This window comes from Mustela nigripes, chromosome X, assembly GCF_022355385.1.
Source record: "Mustela nigripes isolate SB6536 chromosome X, MUSNIG.SB6536, whole genome shotgun sequence".
Classification (NCBI taxonomy): Eukaryota; Metazoa; Chordata; class Mammalia; order Carnivora; family Mustelidae; genus Mustela; species Mustela nigripes.
The window spans coordinates 19,091,565-19,111,054 of NC_081575.1; the positions used below are offsets into that span (position 1 = coordinate 19,091,565).

Here is a 19,490-nt window from a genome sequence, read left to right on the forward strand (position 1 = left end):
TTGAAGGGCATCTTGGTTCTTTCCACAGTTTGGTGACTGTGGCCATTGCTGCTATAAACATTGGGGTACAGATGGCCCTCCTTTTCACTACATCTGTATCTTTGGAGTAAATTATGCTGAGTGAAATAAGTTAAGCAGAGAGAGTCAATTATCATATGGTTTCACTTATTTGTGGAGCATAACAAATAGCATGGAGGACATGGGGAGATAGAGAGGAGAAGGGAGTTGGGGGAAATTGGAAGGGGAGGTGAACCATGAGAGACTATGGACTCTGAAAAACAATCTGAGGGTTTTGAAGGGGCGGGGGGTGGGAGGTCGGAGTACCAGGTGGTTGGTATTATAGAGGGCACAGATTGCATGGAGCACTGGGTTTGGTGCAAAAACAATGAATACTGTTATGCTGAAAATAAAGAAAAAAAAAAAAAGAAAAACAAGCTCTGTAACAAAAATAAATAAATAATGGCTTATCCATATGCCAGAGCACTAAGCAAATGTTAAAATTAATAAGACTAATTTATGTATGCAGATACAGAATGATCTTTCAAATAAATTAAAAAGCTCTGTAGAATTATTATATGCTGTGCAATAACTTTTAAGCAAATATGAAAAATGTAAATGTATATAAATGCTGGTATAAGCATAGAAAATTTCCTGAAGCACCCACAACAAACTGTTTACAGTAGTTGACCCTGGGGAGAGGGACCAGTGGTCTGAGTTGAAAGGAAAATTCATTATACTGTTTTAATTGTTCACTGTGCACAAATTATGTACTGTTCATTAAACTGAGTTTTTGAAAAATTTACAAACTTAAAATCGAAGATCTGATGCCTTGTGTGATCCTTAGGTTAGTATTCTTTATGTATTGAAGATTACATAACATTTATTGGATTATCTTTTAATAAAACTTCCCGCTGGGCCCTTGTGACAAGCAAGCTGGCAATTAAGTAAGAGTAGTTACTTTGGTGAGCTGTCCAGCTGAAAGATTTTATTTTTTTTATTTCCCTCAAGGCCAAGAGCTATATCTGAGACACCTTTGCACCTCCCACCATAATGAGCACAGGCCCTTGCTTGTGTTAGTAAATTATACCCATACATTTATTCCTTCATTTGTTCACTCATTTATTCATGCAACAAATGTTATTAGAGAACAAGTATATTTCTCTGCAATTTTTTTCAAGAACTTTGTACTTTAAATAACTTTCTCTGGGATGGCCAGGTATTTGGGACTGCTGTTGTTCTATGGGAAATGTAAGCTGACCTTAAATAAGCAAGTCACACATGAATTTCAGGGTTATGATCCATCTGTGTGTTTCCAAACATTCAAAGAATTATTTTCTGGGGCACCTGGGTGGCTCAGTTGTTTGAGTGACTGTCTTCTGATTTGGGCTCAGGTCATGAGATTGAGCCCACTTCAGGGTCTGGGCTGGGCATGGAGGCTGCTTAAGATTCTCTCTCTTCCTCTCCCTTTGGCCCTCCCCCCTTCTGCTCGTGCATTCTCTCTCTCTCTCTCTCACTCTCAAATTAAAAAAATAAGTATTTTCTTAGTCCCCAGGGGTTTATAAAAAATAAAAAATTTATAAAATAAATAAATAAATAAATAAATAAATGGAATCTTTAAAAATAAATTAAAAATAAAGTTTAAAAAAAAATAAGTATTTTCTTCCACAAATTACTTTGGATAAATTTGAACAATGATGAAGGGAGAATATGGTCTTTGTGAAAATCACAGTGTTGTTACTATTGTCTGAAGCCATTGCCTCTCCTTTTCCAATGACCACCATCCTCTCCTCCTCCCTGGACTTCCTGCCTTGAGTCTCTTCCTTTGCCTCTAATTTATCATTTGCATAGCCACCCAAAGTATATAGCTGTCTAAAATACAAACAGGACTATGCCGTTTCCCTATTTAAAAACTCTTTAATGACTTCTTGTTGACTTCAGGATAAAGTCCACGCTCTCACAGACAGTGTACACTCTTTAAGACAGGGACCTCTGTGCCTGTCTATTTTTCCTGCCTCCTCTGCTGTCACTCCTTAAGTGGTGCATGCTAGTCTCTGTCTGAAATGCTCTCCACCCCCTGTTGGCTTGAAATACTTCTATTCATCCCTCAAAACCCAATGGGCTGTAAAGATCAGTGAAATAATAGATGAAAAGATGCTTTGAAAAAAATAAACTAAAAAATCCCAATGCAGATGGCAGGCCCTCCAATAGACCATCACTGCTACTAGTTCCTCTGCACACCAATCCCGAAACTCATTTCCCTGTGCTCCATCTACATGTTATACAGAGTCCTAGTGCTGCATTCATTATATTGCAGTTCCATCACTTTCTTCATACATCTGTCACTTCCACTAATCACTGAGCTCCAAAGTCACGAGTTTAGCTTCCCAGCCTTTCTTCACCTTTACATCACCAACAGTTAGAGTACTTCTGAACCCAGAGAGACCCAATAATCTTTGTGAACTTCAAAACCAAATGATGACAATGATAGTGGCCTGGGGTAACAGGCAGTGGTCATATCTCTGTAAGTGGTCTGCCTTATATGATGTTTGCTTAGCATTGTAAAATGTTCACATAGCCATCAAAGAAACTGGGGAGAGGACTCACTAAGTGCTATACAAAGAGGTTTTACCACTTCCAACAAATACTTTTCTGCATAGCCTAAAAAGCAGATAAAACCAGCACTAAAGAAACTTGCTCAGGAGGTCAAATGCAATCTGTTCACATAGGATGGAAAAATGACAAGGTAACTAGTTTTTAAAAACTACCTCCAATAGCTTGTGTAAAAGGACTTTGAATTTGATTGTAAAAAACAAACTATAACTTGTTTTTGTGCTTTTAATTAGAATATAGAATTACTTAAAGTTGACCAAAGGCTTTGGGGAAAGGGGATTTAGATGTTTCCAGGTTAAATTTCATGATGTAAAAAAGTAGGAGTTTTACTTCTAGCTTTAGGAATCCAAGTATCTTTGAACTTAAGGACAAAACTACCCTCAACTTCTATGACCAGAAACATCATTCATGCTTCTCAAATATGATATTAGCATGGAGCATTTGAATTTCTAGTTGATAAAGCCTTTCCCACACAATCATCTCATTTGAGACCCACACAATCTTGCAGGGTCCCCAGGGCAGGGATTATTGCCCGCCCCCTTCAAAAGAGAAAAAACTGGGATCCAGTAAAGATACTGAGATACTAGATTGCACATGCAGAGGGAAATCCAGGTCTAGAACCTAGATTTTCTGTCACCAGTTCCAGTGCTTTTCACATTTACTTTCCCAAGCTATTGCTTAGTACTTTCAGTAGCCTCTGGAGGTTGGCCTAGATGGACTGTGGCTCTGACCCATGTGACACATCAGATACTCCAATATACAATTTCACACCATTTAGTCAGCAGTCACTGAATGGAAGTCCAGGATGTCATGAGAATCAAACATTGATCTTTCAATTACAAAGAAAATCTCCCTTGGGAGCCAAACTTAAAAATAATTGGTTTTCTTATTTGAACTCTATCTTACCAGTCCCTGCTTGCAGAACATTAGGAGTGTTTAAAAGATAGATAACATTGGCAAGCGTTATACTCTTTCTAAACCCAAAGGAGCTAAAAATGTTTTGGTCACAACTGCCTGAAAACTAAAAATGCTTTTATGTGATGAACTCTTCGTTCTTCTTTTTGGAAGAAGTATAGTTGTGCAGAGATGAAGGGTTGGAAAACTGTGATTTTTAAGGTCCTGTTGAATCTTCTTAGAGGATATAAAATAACATATCTGTCATGCTGTTGCTGGATCTACTCCTAGTCAAACAGCATAGTAGTCATACGGCACATAGCTGCCTGTCTTAGCAAACCACTTTGGTTTCCACAAAGTGTTCTGGGCTCCACATACACAGACGAAACAAGGAGAAAGACTCTGAGGAAGCAAAGAGAAGATCTCTACCATGTGTTCTTCATAGTCATCATAGCCATCTAGGGATGGCTTAAGTTTCCAAACTCAAGTGGAAGGAAAACAATGAGGTAATTGTCTTGATAATCCCTATCCATACCCATCTTTACCCCCTCTCCTCATCTGAAAGGCAGTCTTTCATTCTTGCTTGAAAATAATGCCTCCACTTAGGTATTCCCCATGCCATCCCCTCTAACCTACTGAGAGCCTCCTTGTTCCATCACTTATCTCTTTGCATGTGGTTCATATTTCCTTCTCTCTGGACTTAGATTCTTTGCCTAGAATCTTGGTCAAGTTTTTCCTTTACTGAAAAACAAAAGTAAGAATAAACACAAATAGCTTCTGTCAATCGTCTTTGACCTCTATTTTTTTCAGCTTTTTTCTCCCTTGCCTTTACATCACAAACAAGTCTTTTTGAAATAATAGCCCACATTTGTGGTTTTTACTGTTCACCTCCCCACCTGAGTAGAGTCAGGATTCTTGCCTCAGTGCTCCAATATTCATGGTGCCTTCTTTACTAACAGTTCTGATGGTGTCTTTCCTCTCTTGGACTCTGTGATATCACTTCTTGGTTTTTCCCACTTCTCGGACCCATTTAAAAAAATCTTTTCCTGGTCTTTCTTTTTCCAAAAATACATGTGCTCCTCCCTTCTCTGTCCTCAGTCCCCTACTCATTTTGCTCAAACAATGTTTCTGAAATCAATGGTCAACATATTCCTCAGGTTACTGGTCCTTTAGTCACATTATTCCTTCTTCCTGGAATGCCATCTATCACTTTTTTCTAAGAAGGTACTACTTTTGTGAGGCACCCACCGTAACTCTGAAACAGTTTTCTTAATCCTGACCTCCAAAGCCCTTTTTTTCTAAAGCAGATTTTTGTTACATCTTCATCATGGAAATCTGCCTCAATTTCTTAATTTGTTGTTCAACTTGAATGATGGCAATCTCCATATGAATCCCATTATCCAGTTACCTGACAGAAACTTCTGGCGCATAATATAATTAGGATCTTGTAAATTTACCTTTACATCAACATGCATAAGATTAACTTTTTATCTCCAGGAGAAAAAATAATTGAAATACAAGTACAATGTAGTAGTGAAGTAATTGTTATTCTGTTTTTTTTCTTTTATCTGAAAAATCATTTGAGACAAATCAAAGACCTACTCCCAAATACCTGACAAGATAGTTGGGAAGATTAAAAATGATGATCCATCTAAAAGTTCTTTGAAAGGTATTAAGCTCCCGACATGTAAATTACTAAATTGAAGGTAAGTCTTTCTTCAAGTACTTACATATTACATATTAAGGGCAGGGCACTAAAGGGAGATGAAAAGAGAACAAAAATTATAAGAGCATGTTATAATGGAAGGAACAGAACTGAAAAATGACACCTGGGTGTCCATTCTTGGTCTGTTACCTACTAGATCTGAGATGCTAAAAACGGTTCTCTATCAGCCTGGATCTTCTTTTTCAGTTACAAAATTAAAGTATTGGTTAGATGATATTTTGAATGTCCTTTCTGTCTTTAATGATCCATGGAAGGAAGTAGAAGAGACTTAACGGTTATCATATGATTCTTCCTTACAACTGTTTTTTCAAATATCCCTGAACTCTCCTGTCCCTCTTTCCTTCCATTGTTTTCATTTGGCCAAATTCCAAACCTGATTGAAACCAACTATTTGCCTACTCCACCCTAGAAGCTAAACATTGCCAGACAATATCATTCAAGAAAGCAGTTTGTTTCACCTTCTTAAATTTATGATCTCAAAGATCAAACTGCCAGTCAACACTGCCCGACAATCAGTATTAGTTCTAGTAAGATAGCATTTTTCATTTCCAGGTATGACTATTGTAGTTTTTCCTCCCTCAAACTTCCCAAATGTCCTTCTCAACCCTCACCTTTACAGTCCTACTTCTTTGGGGAAACAGAAACCATTAGAAGCAAACTCCATCATCTTCCTAAAATTAAATGTACCAGCTTAACTACAAATCTGTCCATTTTATCTAGCCTTCTTCTTGTTAAAAAGATGAAGTGTTCCTGTCTTTGCCAAAGATTAAGCTCTCCTCTTTTGCTCTGTATCTCATACCCTTTCACTTTCTAAAAGATTTCACTCCCAAAATTTGCTCTTTATTTGCTTGTGCATCATCAATATCCACTCTATGTTGGACCGTTTTCATTAGCATACAAAAGGTAGGGTCAGTGCTCATTTCTCTACAGTTTTCACTCATTTTCTCTATTCTCCTTCAGTCTCCACCACTCCACTGACTCTATTAGTCGTGTAACCAAATATGAGACTTTCTGTGTCTTCTCTTAATCTCACAACAGCTTTTGTCACAATCAACGATTCTTTTGAAACATGGCTTCTGTTATTTTATTTCCTCTTGGTTTTCATTCTACTTCACCAACTCCTCTTTTTCAAACTGCTTTTCTTTTTTATGTCCTAAGAGAAAAATAGGTCTTAAATCTCAGTGTAAGGCATTCTTGTACATCCATAATTTCTCTGTAAGTCAGTTTGTCCATTATCAAGGATTTGGATATTATCTATATTCTGATAGTTCCTCAATTTATAATCCATTCTAGCCCTCTTCTCTGGGCTACATACTCTCAAATCCAACTGTCAGCTTCTCCTCTCCACTCAATTCTCATAAACATCTCAAACTTATTACCTCCAAGTTGGTTTTGCATTTCCCCTAAAATTTTCCTCTACATTATCACCGTCTAAGTAAATGGAACCAGTTGCTCAAACCAGAAACTCAGGAGTTATCTTTGATATTTCACCTTTTATCACTTCTCACATCTAATTTATTAGTAAGTCCTGGTAATTTTACCTCCAAAATGTGTCTTGAAACTGTCCTCTGTTCATCTTTTTTGCAACCACTTTATTCAGGATTACTGTCATCTCACTGAAATTATCTCTTACCTGTCTCATTCTCATTCATTAAACTTTCCCTCTAATTCATTTATTTTTTTAAAGATTTTATTTATTTATTTGACAGAGAGAGAGAGATCACAAGTAGGCAGAGAGGCAGGTAGAGAAAAGGGGGAAGCAGGCTCTCTGCTGAGCAGAGAGCCCGATGTGAGTCTCAATCCCAGGACCCTGAGATCACGACCTGAGCCAAAGGCAGAGGCTTTACCCACTGAGCCACCAAGGCAATCCTCTAATTAATTTATTAAACAGAATCAAAAGTTATTTTAAGCTCCAGATTTGATTACAGCTGCTTTACACCCTCCAATGAATTCCTATATTATTTATTTTTATTTAAGTAATCTCCACACCCAACATGGGGCTCAAACTCACAACCCTGTGATCAAGAGTTGCATGCTCTTCCAACTGAGCCAGCCAGGGGCCCTCCTATAATATTTTAAAATCTATGTGCCATAGCATGGCCTACAATGACTTAAATGATTTGGACCTTTCCTAACTTTCCCCACACCCCTTCTTCATTTCTCTGTCTCTTTGCCTTTCTGTTTATTTTTCTCTCTCTCCAATTTCTCTTCTATGATTTTTCTCTCTCTCCAATTTCTCTTCTATGATATGTTGGTTTTCTTTTTTTTTTTCAGTGTACTTCAGTTTTTCTAAAATTTTAAATAATTCCCTCAAGCCCTACCTCACTACCTTCCCTCTGCTTGGAATACTCTATTGCCCCCACTCCCAACTCTTACATGACTAATCTTCTCATTTTTTTAAGGTCTCAATTTTTTATGCTTTTCTTGACCACATCAACCAAAATATCCTTCTCCCAAATACACATACATATAGCATATTTCCTATTTGGAGTCCCTGTTTCTTACATTTATAGTAGACAACTTAAAATTATTTTATGGGTCTCTTCCTTTGTTTTTAGTCTTTCTTTCCCACTAAAATGTTAAGTCCGTGAGACATAGAGTATTCCTAAGTTGTTAAAAAAAATGACTTTTTCCTTATTTTATTCTAAGCACCTTTCAAAGATTTTCACACATAGTAGGCATTTAATATCGTTGAATGGATAAATGAATGTATTAAATACCTAATATAGACCAGTGATTGTGAAAACATAACACAGAATCAATATGCTATTCTACAGATGAGGAAACTGGCTGTTAGATAAGTGATGTGACTTGTTTAAAGGCACACAGCCATTAAGTAGCAGAGCTGGAATTTGAATTCAGGTATGACTTTTTTTTTTTTTTTTACTATAACTATCATCTTACCATAAGGAGTTCCCTTTCACTCCACTATACCTCCTCTACTAACATTCAGAGAACTGGGGAGGGTATGTGTTATCAAATAAGTTTTAAGGATTAGACATCCTTCAACATAATGAATTTAAACTCATGTAATTTAATTGATATGGAATTTCTAAAACAGGAAACAAATTTGATCATGGACCTTATACAATTTACACCTAAATGATTCAGAATACTCACTGCTGATGGAAACACCACTAACAGCTGTAGACACAAGGAGAATAAGATCTCCAAGGATAGAACATTTTCTCCTTGTCTTTTTTTTAAATAAATATTAGGAAAAACGTGCCTATTTATGTCACAGTCAGTTTCAAGGACCTATACATTCTATATATGCTGGGGCAATTGAGGTAATAGATGAACTTTCCAAATGGCTCCTGAGGGACTGGGGTCAAATTTATTAATTAAGATTAAGAATCCTGGACTTCCAAAAAGAAGTCAATTATACTGGATATATATGATGCCTTTAAGCAGCTTGATTTTTTTTCTAAAAATAGCATTTAATCAATGGTCATTCCTTATATTTTTATTTTTAGGTCTAAGTCATGGCTAACACTGAAGAAGAAAATATGACTCAAATTACAGAATTTATCCTTTTGGGCTTTGGGGATCTCCATGGCCTTCAGTTTCTTCTTTTTGGGGTATTTCTGGTCATCTATGTGGTGACTCTCATGGGCAACATTGTAATACTAATTGTGGTGTCAGCTGATCACTCCCTTCACACACCCATGTATTTCTTTCTTGGTCACTTTTCATTCCTAGAGATTGGCTACATCACTACCATTGAGCCCATGATGCTGAGAACATTGTTATCAGCTTATGTGCCTATTTCCTTCCCAGGGTGTGCTTGCCAGTTTTATTTTTTTGCTGCTCTGGTGGCCACTGAATGTTTCTTCCTGGCTGTAATGTCTTATGATCGCTATATAGCCATCTGTAACCCATTGCATTACTCCAGCATAATGGACTACTGGGGTTGCTTACAGCTAGCTGGTGCCTCTTGGGTGGCTGGATTTCTGGCACCCATCCTTCTCATGGTGTTCATTTTTCAGTTAACATTCTGCACTGACAATGAAATTAACCACTTCTTCTGTGATTTGAAGCCCATCATGAAACTGGCCTGCACTGATACTCAAGTAGCTGAGATTACCTCTTTTATATGTACGTCTTTATTTGCCTTCGGCCCCTTCATGCTAACTTTAGCATCTTATATTTACATCATCTCCACCATTCTAAAGATTCCTTCTACCTCAGGGAAGCAGAGGGCCTTCTCCACCTGTTCCTCCCATCTGACAGTGGTCAGTTTGTATTACGGGATGCTGGGCATTGTCTATGGCTTCCCATTCGGGCCTCAGCATGAAGACTTACTGAAGTTGCTTTCTCTTCTGTATACAGTGCTTACCCCTGCTCTCAACCCTATTATTTATACCTTAAGGAACAAGGATGTAAAGGTAGCTCTGAGAAAACTGGTACAATGAGGAATGAATATCTCACCAAAAGAAAGTTTGATTTTTTTTTTTTCTAGTGGTTCTTGGCACTTTCTGAAAACCCTGACAGAGTGGAAATCTTTCTACAGTGTCAAGAATAGTTTTTATGAGGTTGATGGGTTTTCCTTTGTTCCATCAAATTTCTCCACATTAATGTATAAGAAGTATGTTGTGCTTTCATTTGTCGAACATTTTGTAGGTGCCAGGCACTGTGCTAAGCTCTTTGCATGGATTATTGTGCTAAAATCCTCATGGGGTGCCTGGGGGCTCGGTTGATTAAGTGACTGCCTTTGGCTCAGGTAATGATCCCTGGGTTTTGGAATCGAGCCCTGCATTGGGCTTCCTGCTTGATGTGGTGTCTGTTTCTCCCTCTCCCTCTGCCCCTACCCCAAATCATGTTCTCTCTCTCTTTCTCTCTCTCTCTCTCTCTGTGTGTGTCTCTCCATCTCACTCACTCTTACAAATAAATAAATAAAATCCTTTTAAAAACATCAATCCTCACAGCAACACTGTGAGGTAGCTTCTGTTATTATCCCCATTTTACATATATCACAACTGAGTCCCACAGATTAATTCACTTGGTCAAAACCATTCAGCCAAACAGTAATAATACCAGAATATGAATTTGAACCCAAGTTCTGCTTGGCACCAAACCCATGATCTTTTCACTAATTCAAGGGACCCCAGAATCTTGGACTGCCTAAAATGTTTTTTGGGGCCATAGAAGACATTACTGCGGATGACTTTTCTTAGGGAAACATGAGTTAGATGTGAAGTGAGAAGTGGAAAAGTAATGTAATACAATCTAAATCTAAATCTGTCTCTTTTTCCCACCTAAAGTCTTGATAAAAATGCTTGAAATAAAAATGTCACGAGATTAAGATTTATTTTAGTTTTTCATTTTAGGATATTTTTTTTAAATAAAATATTAAAATAAACCTAACTGGTTCCATAAATTAAATCACATCCACAATGGAATATAATACACCCATAAACAAACAAAAGTAGCATAGAAGAATGAGTCAACTCTGCATGTGCTAATATAGAAAGATCTCCATGATATATTGTAAGTACAAAAAGCAAGGTACAGTGCAGTGTGTATGGTATGACACTATTTGTGTAACTGTAGGCAGAAGAAATAATAGTTACACTTAATTGTAGATGCATAGACTGTTCTAGGAAGGTGCATATGAATTCAGCAGTATCAGTTGCTTCTTGGAAGAGAAATTAAATGGAGAGGAAGTGTACTTTTTTTTTTTTTTTTTGCTCATACAGATATTTTAATTTGAAAAGTTAAAAATCTCTGGTACATACAGATTTGGGCATTTGGATTTTGCCCTTGGGGTAGATGATAGAAATACCTTTAGTGATCGGTGGGTTAAACAGATTTTGCAAACACCGATCTTAACAATTTAAAACAACCTTGTGTCCTTGCCCCATTATTAAACACTTTAAACTTAGCTTTTTGAGGTGGGAATCATGTAAATTACTGAAAAGTCATCAAAGTTTAACAAATCATTGTAAATTATACAAAAAATGTTAAACAACACACTTTTATATATCGACATGGACGCACCTCTAGACATGCAGGAGGCATCTCTTCTTTCACAGGTAAGTTTTACACTCTCTAAGGGCAAGGACCTTATCATTACTACTGTATTCCCCACAGTGTCCTAAGTACCAAAAAAGTGTGAACATCATCGGGGTATAATTTAACATTTGTTACTATCATCCAAGATAGGGGGACTCAACATCCACTGAGTGTGCAATTCCTAACATCATAATGTATTTCTATCTCTATAATGGAAAAACAAAGAGGGGGAAGTATAAGCTGTGTATCTAATGTTCTTCTCATTCTTCTATGGCAGTGCGACCATAAAGGCTGGCAAGGGTTTAGGCATGAAATGATAATGGTTTCCTAGGCTCTTACTTACACTGTCTCCAGAGTGATCTTCCTGCGTGAAAATTTTTTCATATCCCTCCTGCTTTTGATCAGCCACCACCATAAAGATCCTTAATTAAGAACAAAATAAAGGTCTCATACTCTTTATAACTCCATGACTTTTCACATGATGCTTCTCCTTTTACTTCTGTCTCACCTCTTCTGGGTTTCTTCTCTCATTTTCACCTTTCAAGCCCAAGTCAAATATCAAAGGTCAAGTGTTGCAAATTCTGTGAAACATACCCGATCCTTCACCACCCCTCTAAAGTTAGGCCATCTTTTCCCTATGTTACTAACTCACTTGTCATATACTTATATTTTAGTATTGATTATATGATACAGTAATTCTTTGCATATGTATCTTTCTCTCTATTTAATGAGTTCCTTAAAGACAAAGAGTATGTACTATTTATTTCTGTCTCTACCCTACTTACACCTCCAACTCTTCCCAGAACCTAGAATGGGGCCTGACATATAATAAGTATTCAAATAAACATTCAAAAATAAATATGATTATTAAATGATGTGACTAAACTCACACAATTAATTAGGAGTGGTCATACCTTTGTTTGACTCCTGATAAATTGTTCTGGTATTATATAATGCTGATATTTATCCTACATGGTAGTTATTCACCTGCCTAAATTGTGACCTATATTATGTCTTAAGGATTCCTCTAGTTCTTGCAACTGGAGATTTGTCTTGGGGCAAATTTGGCGGTAGAATTTGTGATAAGGAGTGGAGAATCTTGAACATTTCCTCTAGGATCAGAGACCAGCATTGCCTTGAATATTTGGAAAATCAGCTAAATTGCTCATTTATTCATATTTTAAACACATTTGTTAAATATAAATTTAACATCAATATGTTAAATAGAAATTTAAATATAAACTTAACATACCAATATGTTAAGTAGAAATTTAAATGTAAACACCCATTATGTATATGTAACACTGTTAGGGACACAAAAAGAATATGAATTTACCTTGAAAACTCTTTAGTCTAACCATTGGACCACCAGCCCCAGACATATAGCCTGCACCCAGTAAATAGTTGTTCAATTAAACTAGGCCAAGGGAAGATTTGAGTGGCCTGAATTTCTGGGAATGGGACTGGCCTCTGTTGAGAAGAAAATCAATTTCTAATACCATGTTGCTAAATCTGGAGTCATAGGTCTTAGAAAGTTGTAAGTTGTAGAATACAGTGAAATAAAAAAGAAATGTGAAGAAGAGGAGGAGTTATCTTCACCTGGAAATTTTAAGAATCATTGCCTCTTCCACAACACCAGCTGCCATCTGCCAATGGAAAGGCAACATATCCATGGAGAATGGCAATTAGAGTTAATGGGTTTCTTCTTTTTAATACCTGCAATAGGGCCCCATTGAGCTCAGGGAAGGAGATCTATTAAAGGCAAGCTGTTCTCTGCATATCACTTAATTCAAAGTAGTTAAGGAGGCTGATTATATGCCATGTTCTCCAAGGATAACTGAAGCAAAAAATGGTGGTTTGTGTAAGTTTAGGGACTTGATTCTTTTTTTTTTATTTCATTTATTTATTTGACACAGAGAGAGAGATCACAAGTAGACAGAGAGGCAGGCAGAGAGAGAGGAAGAAGCAGGCTCCCTGCCAAGCAGAGAGCCTGATGTGGGGCTCAATCCCAGGACCCTGAAATCATGACCTGAACCGAAGACAGAGGCTTAACACACTGAGCCACCCAGGCGCCCCTATGGACTTGATTCTTAAACCAGAATGCAAATAAGAAATCCTTTGAGATCAAAAGCTTCATCTGCACAGCAAAGGAAATAGTCAATAAAACAAAGAGGCAACCCATGGAATGGGAGATGATATTTGCAAATGACGGTACAGACAGAAGGCTGATATACAAGATCTATAAAGAACTCCTCAAACTCAACACCCAAAAAACAGATAATGTCAAAAAATGGGCAGAAGACATGAAAAGACACTTCTCCAAAGAAGACACACGAGTGCCTAACAGACACATGAAAAAATGTTCATCATCACTAGCCATCAGGGAGATTCAAAGTAAAACCACATTAAGATACCACCTTACGAATGGCCAAAATTAACAAGACAGTAAACAACAGGAGTTGGAGAGGATGTGGAAAGAGGGCAATCCTCTTACACTGTTGGTGGGAATGCAAGTTGATGCAGCCAATTTGGAAAACAGTGGGGGAGATTCCTTAAGAAATCAAAAATAGAGCTTCCCTATGATCCTGCAATTTCACTATTGGGTATTTACCCCAAAGATACAGATACAGTGAAAAGAAGGGCCATCTGTACCCCAATGTTCATAGCAGCAATGGCCACAGTTACCAAAATGTGGAAAGAACCAAGATGCCCTTCAACAGATGAATGGATAAAGAAGATGTGGTCCATATACACTATGGAGTATTATGCCTCCATCAGAAAGGATGAATACATGACTTTTGTAACCACATGGACAGGACTGGAAGAGATTATGCTGAGTGAAATAAGTCAAGCAGAGAGTCAATTATGATATGGTTTCGCTTATTTGTGGAGTATAAGGAATAACATGGAGGGCATGGGGTGATGGAGAGAAGAAGTGAGTTAGGGGAAATTGGAGGGAGAGACAATGAGAGACTGTGGACTCTGAGAAACAAAATGAAGGTTTTGGAGGGAAGGAAGGTGGGGGTTCGGGTAAGCCTGGTGGTGGGTATTATGGAGGGCATGTATGCATGGAGCACTGGGTGTGGTGCATAAACAATGAATTCTGGAACACTGAAAAGAAATTTAAAAAAATAAAAATTTTTTAAAAAGAAATCCTTTGAGGAAAACCTGAATTCAGAGTATGAAAGCAATGCCTTGAGAAAGGGTAAATAGTTTTGTATAGGACACAGTTCAACTTGACCTGTAAGAAGACAGGCATCTGGATAAAAGTGAGAAATTCAGGTAAATATTCAGTTTTAGGAGCAGTGCATATGCAAAGTTTTCAGGTAGCTCTTTGTTTTTTCACAATTTCACAAAAAAATTGCAGTAGTTGGTTATGCTTAGAGAGTGGACTCACCACTCAGACAGACTAGCTTGTGAATCCTAGTTCTCTGACCATACATAAGTAAATTAGCCTTGCAGATCTTTAAAACACTCATCTGTAAAATGGAAATACTAGTGTCTATCTTACCTCACTAGACTGTTTTGAGGATTAAAAGAGATAACACATGTAAAACCCTTGCACTTAAGAGATATTCAATACATGTTAATTATTTTGTTACTAGCTATGATGATGATAATGATGATGCTGTCATTGGGCCCTTTCCTGCTTTGATATAGTAAAGAAGTATGGACTAAGGAGGTATCTAATTACTATACAGTAGTCTGACAGCTGAAAAGAGAAGCTAGAGGCCAAGCTTCTGAGGCTTCTCAGTTTTACCAGAGCATCAGTTTACTATTATCTCTGGCAAGTAAAACACAAGCTATTTCATGTGGTGCCTGATAGGAAAGGAAAGCAGGCTAAGGGGGAATGGATCTGTTAAACCACTAAAAGTTTGATCACAACTTCACCATATGTTGTCATTCTATGTTCTCTGGTCACATATGGGATGCTCTTTCAGTTGCTTGGTTCTGTAAATTCTTTTCTGCTTCAGAATGTTTGCATATGCTATTTTCTCTGCCTAAAATGTTCTCACTGAAAACCAATATAGTTAGCTCTTTCTTATCCTCTATGCTCTCTATTTTGACATCAAAAAGACAATGTCTGGCCACTCCATCTAAATTAACTTCCTTCCAATACCATCACTTCCAACTAGTTAGGCTCCATTTCAATATATCATTATTTTTCTTAGCAGCTAGGAAAGTGGTAATAATGTAATCAATTATATACTTCACTGAGTGAAGGGAAAGGTGTGTTGAAGGTTAGGCTGGAGCAGGGTTTTCTTTTTAGCATGACTCTATCCCCTTAAAGACAGCTGTGCAGATGACTGTATTAGTCATTTAATAGGATCAGGGACAGACAGGAGTATGTGTGTATGTTGAATTCAGTCATTTTCCCTTACCTTGTGATCCACTTGCCCCTGGAGTCCCAGATAGTAAGATTTAGAACCCATTTCTAAACCTATGTTGCCACTATTAGCCAAGCTTTTCTCCCCTGTTCCCACCCAAAATCCCTGGGGGTGACAGGGAGTACTCAGTGAGGTTGGCAGAAGCCTGCATGAGAGAGGGCAGGCTCTTGATAGGCACTTACAGTTGAAAGGACAGTATAAGTGGCAGCCAGAAATAGTTATTAAGTGAAAAGACCGCAGATTTTATCTTCTAAGGATAACAAGTGCTTGATGAAGGTGATTAACACCAACTCCATATCTACACTATTGACGTTGATACAGATGAGGGATGTACAAGAGCTGAGAAACCCAGGAAAGAAACTAAGAATGTAGTGTAACTGTGTGGAAGTAATTCTAATTACAGGCATTTATGTGAAATGTTTACAATTCATACCTAATTGCCACCCAGCACAATAACAATTATGGATATAATTAAATGTGTCAGATTAATTTTCTTGTGAATTTTGATTATAACAGCACACTCTATATGTGTATATTCTGTCTTCATAATTTATTGCTCAGATTGCTCACAGTTTAGGAAAAAATGAGACAGAGCATTGGCTAGGAAGCCAAGAGTAGGGAAGTTGCAGATGTGGCTGCCTGGGGTTGAATATTTACTACGGGTAATGCACAAAGTGGATAATCAACAAATGCATAAATCCCTGCAGCTTAACTACACCAGAGCTAACTGGTGCTTCCCTACTATGCTTCCTAAGTTTCTTTCATGTTACAGTCCTCTTCTCACGTGGGCCTCTGACCTCTGACAAATACGTGTGCCCTTACACCTGCACTCTGGCCCCTTCCCCTCCCACCTCCTCAAAGCCTGTTTCCCTGCCCCATCATTTCATTAGGTCTTCAATCTCTTTCTGTTTTTTACCATGCAAATAGTAGGCACTCAGTTAAACTTTGTTGGAATTTCCTTCAGACACAAATGGGACATCCTCTCTCTCTCTCTTTCTCTCTCTCTCTCTCTCTCTCACACACACACACACACACAACTGTCCTTGCTATTTCTCCAGCTACCATCATTTTCTCTCCTTGTTCTAATTTAACCTTCTACTTATTGTACATTTTATGTACCCAATTAGGTTAGAAATTCATTGAGAGAAAGGGATTTCTGTTTTAATATTTTCTGATTTCTTAATATAGTTTGAAATGCTCAAAAAATGCTGAATGATCCTCACTCATGGATCTTCACAGATTGATTATTCTGTAGAAGGATGGGGATGTCTAACACTTTCTTCTCCAGCTTTCTTTTAGAGAGCCTGAGTAAGATAATAGAAAGCGTGTGTCTTTGGCACCAGACTTCACTTCCACTCTAGGCTCTGCCACTCTGTGATTAAGAGAACTTAGGCACCTTACTTCATCTTTCTGAGGTCTAATTACCTCATCCCCAAAATGGGGATAGTAATAGTACCTATCTTACAGGGTTGTTGTGAGGATGAAATGACAGGCTGATGAAAAGAGCCTGACACACACTAGTAATGATTCTTCTCAGGCAGAAACTTTCTGCTCCAGTGGTTCACTCACACTGATGATTTGTTCCTTCTACTTTAGTAATAATTGCTTATTATCCATGTTCACCTTGCCTTCTTAGCACTAGATCAGTAGTTCTCATTCCAATGAGACCCAATACTCCCTCTTGATAACAAATATTTTGTGACTCCCACTTCACTATACTGAAATGAAGTTTATAGATAATATAACCAACCTACATATATAACTTCAAAAGAATCAATATAGTGACCTAACTGAAATATTAATGAGAAATGAAATGGAAGTAATTTATCATATGGTTTCACTTACTTGTGGAGCATAAGGAATAACACGGAGGGCACTGGGAGAAGAAGAAGAGAAGTGAGTTGGGGGAAATCAGAGGGAAAGATGAAGCATGAGGGACTGTGGACTCTGAGAAACAAACTGAGGATTTTGGAGGGGAGGGCGGTGGGGAGATGGGTGAGGCTGGTGGTGGGTATTGTGGAGGACACATATTGCATGGAGCACTGGGTGTGGTGCATAAACAATGAATCTTGGAACACTGAAAAAATAAAATATATAAAATAAGATTTTTAAAAAGTAATTTGTATAGGTAACATTTTTCTTTTTTCATCAGGAATATTTGCAATTTTGGAATAGAAACTTAAATGAGATGAGCAATGTGACTATCTGGAGGAAAGCCTTCAGGAGATAGGATAGAATAAGCATAGGTCCTGAGAAAGAAATGAGTTCATACTGTTAAGGCCAACATAGTTAGATCAGAGTCAGTGAGGAGGAGAAAGGAAAGACACAAACTAAGAATGGCATGGAAAAGTACTTAAAAACATGAAAAATGAAATTCTAGGAAAATTTAATTTCTTCCTCTAGCTCACCGTGAAGATCTGAACAATTTTCAGCATCCCAGTTTGATTTTCTATTGCATTCTTAGACTGTTCTTGAGACTTGACAATTGTTTTATTTTAAAATGACTAGGAACAGCAAAACTACTAAACAGATCAAAGGATGTTTCTGTATTAAGGATGACTTACATGGATTATATGTTAACCAGTAAATGATTAATTTAAAAGAAAAAAAAGTAATTTGTAATAAAATTATATTTACTTCAATACATAAACACAAGGGCATGAGTACATCAGACAACATAATGAAATACATGATTGCACCAACTTAAAATGAATAAGTTTTATTTAAGGAAAGCAAGAGGATTGGGAGTCATTACAAATAAGAAAGGAAAAGATAAATAACAGGAAAACAGTATGATAAAAACTACTGTTGAGATAAGAAAAAATTCAGATAATTATAAACAGTTTTTCTTAACTATATTATTAAGATTCACTGCAATATTGTGAAAACTGTGTGGGATACAGGACAGCTGTTTATTATATAGCATTATCCCATGCATTTCAGAACTAGCATCATTTAGTGGCCTCCATCCACTAAATGTCAGTAGCACCTCCCAAACATTGTGACAACCAAAATGTCCACACAATTTTCCAAACACATCCTGATAGATGGAACTCCCTTAGTTAAGAACCAGTTCTGTAGAAATGCCAAGTAAGGAAAAAGCATATCTGGCAGGGGGCATGGAACTTGCTTTCCTAGCATGTGGGAATCTCCATGGGTTGGAGTTCCTTGTCTTTGCAATGCGACCTCTTTGGGATTCTGAGACATGATGTCAAGATCCTGATAGTGGTATCAAACAGCTACAGTCTTTGCTCCCTTATGTGCTAATCTAGTCCTACTTTATCCTTTTGAATATCTGTTACCAATTCAGCACTGTCTCATGGAATCTGCCCATTATTTTGTCCCATGAAGTTATTTCTTTCTCAAGAGAGGTCAACCAGGCCACACATACCAGTAGCTTGGTAACAACTGAACGTCACCCAACAGCCATAATGTCTTTGGCTACCACTTAAGTTTCTACCAATTTCAAACACTCTCACCTCCAGCCACTTTGACACCAAGCCTTTGAAATCCTGCTAGTAAACATTTCATGGCTTATGTGTTTTCTTAATTCCAGCTTGACCATTTTTTTGGTGTCAAATATTTATTTTAATTTGTTTTAATAGTAATATGTCAAAAACGTACTCTTTTAATAAAGTGATGATACTGAGCATTATTATTTCTTTGATGTTTTATGATTACTGCTCAATTAAAATCATTTAATAACTGTGTTTTCACAAAATTTTATTATAAAATTCTTCATAATTTTCAGAACAATGTTGAACATATTTTAAGATGAACACCTAAATTAAAATTCTACAACATAAATTCTTTTTTTTTATATAATTTTTTATTTTTTATAAACATATATTTTTATC

At 37.2% G+C, this 19,490-nt stretch overlaps 2 protein-coding genes across 2 annotated transcripts in view; both read left to right on the forward strand.

The window, feature by feature from the left end:
• The window catches only part of IGSF1 (immunoglobulin superfamily member 1), a 510,284-nt gene that overhangs the window by 438,219 nt on the left and 52,575 nt on the right, over nucleotides 1-19,490 (forward strand). The gene's annotated exons all lie outside the window — the stretch shown is intronic.
• Nucleotides 8,740-9,645, forward strand: LOC132006989 (olfactory receptor 10A4-like). The gene has a single exon (XM_059385170.1). It carries the CDS (start codon nucleotides 8,740-8,742, stop codon nucleotides 9,643-9,645), a length of 906 nt encoding a protein of 301 aa, XP_059241153.1.

What these genes read in the sequence shown, in the direction of transcription:
- LOC132006989 (XM_059385170.1), top strand. Translation starts at nt 8,740, where the DNA reads ATGACTCAAATTACAGAATTTATCCTTTTGGGCTTTGGGGATCTCCAT.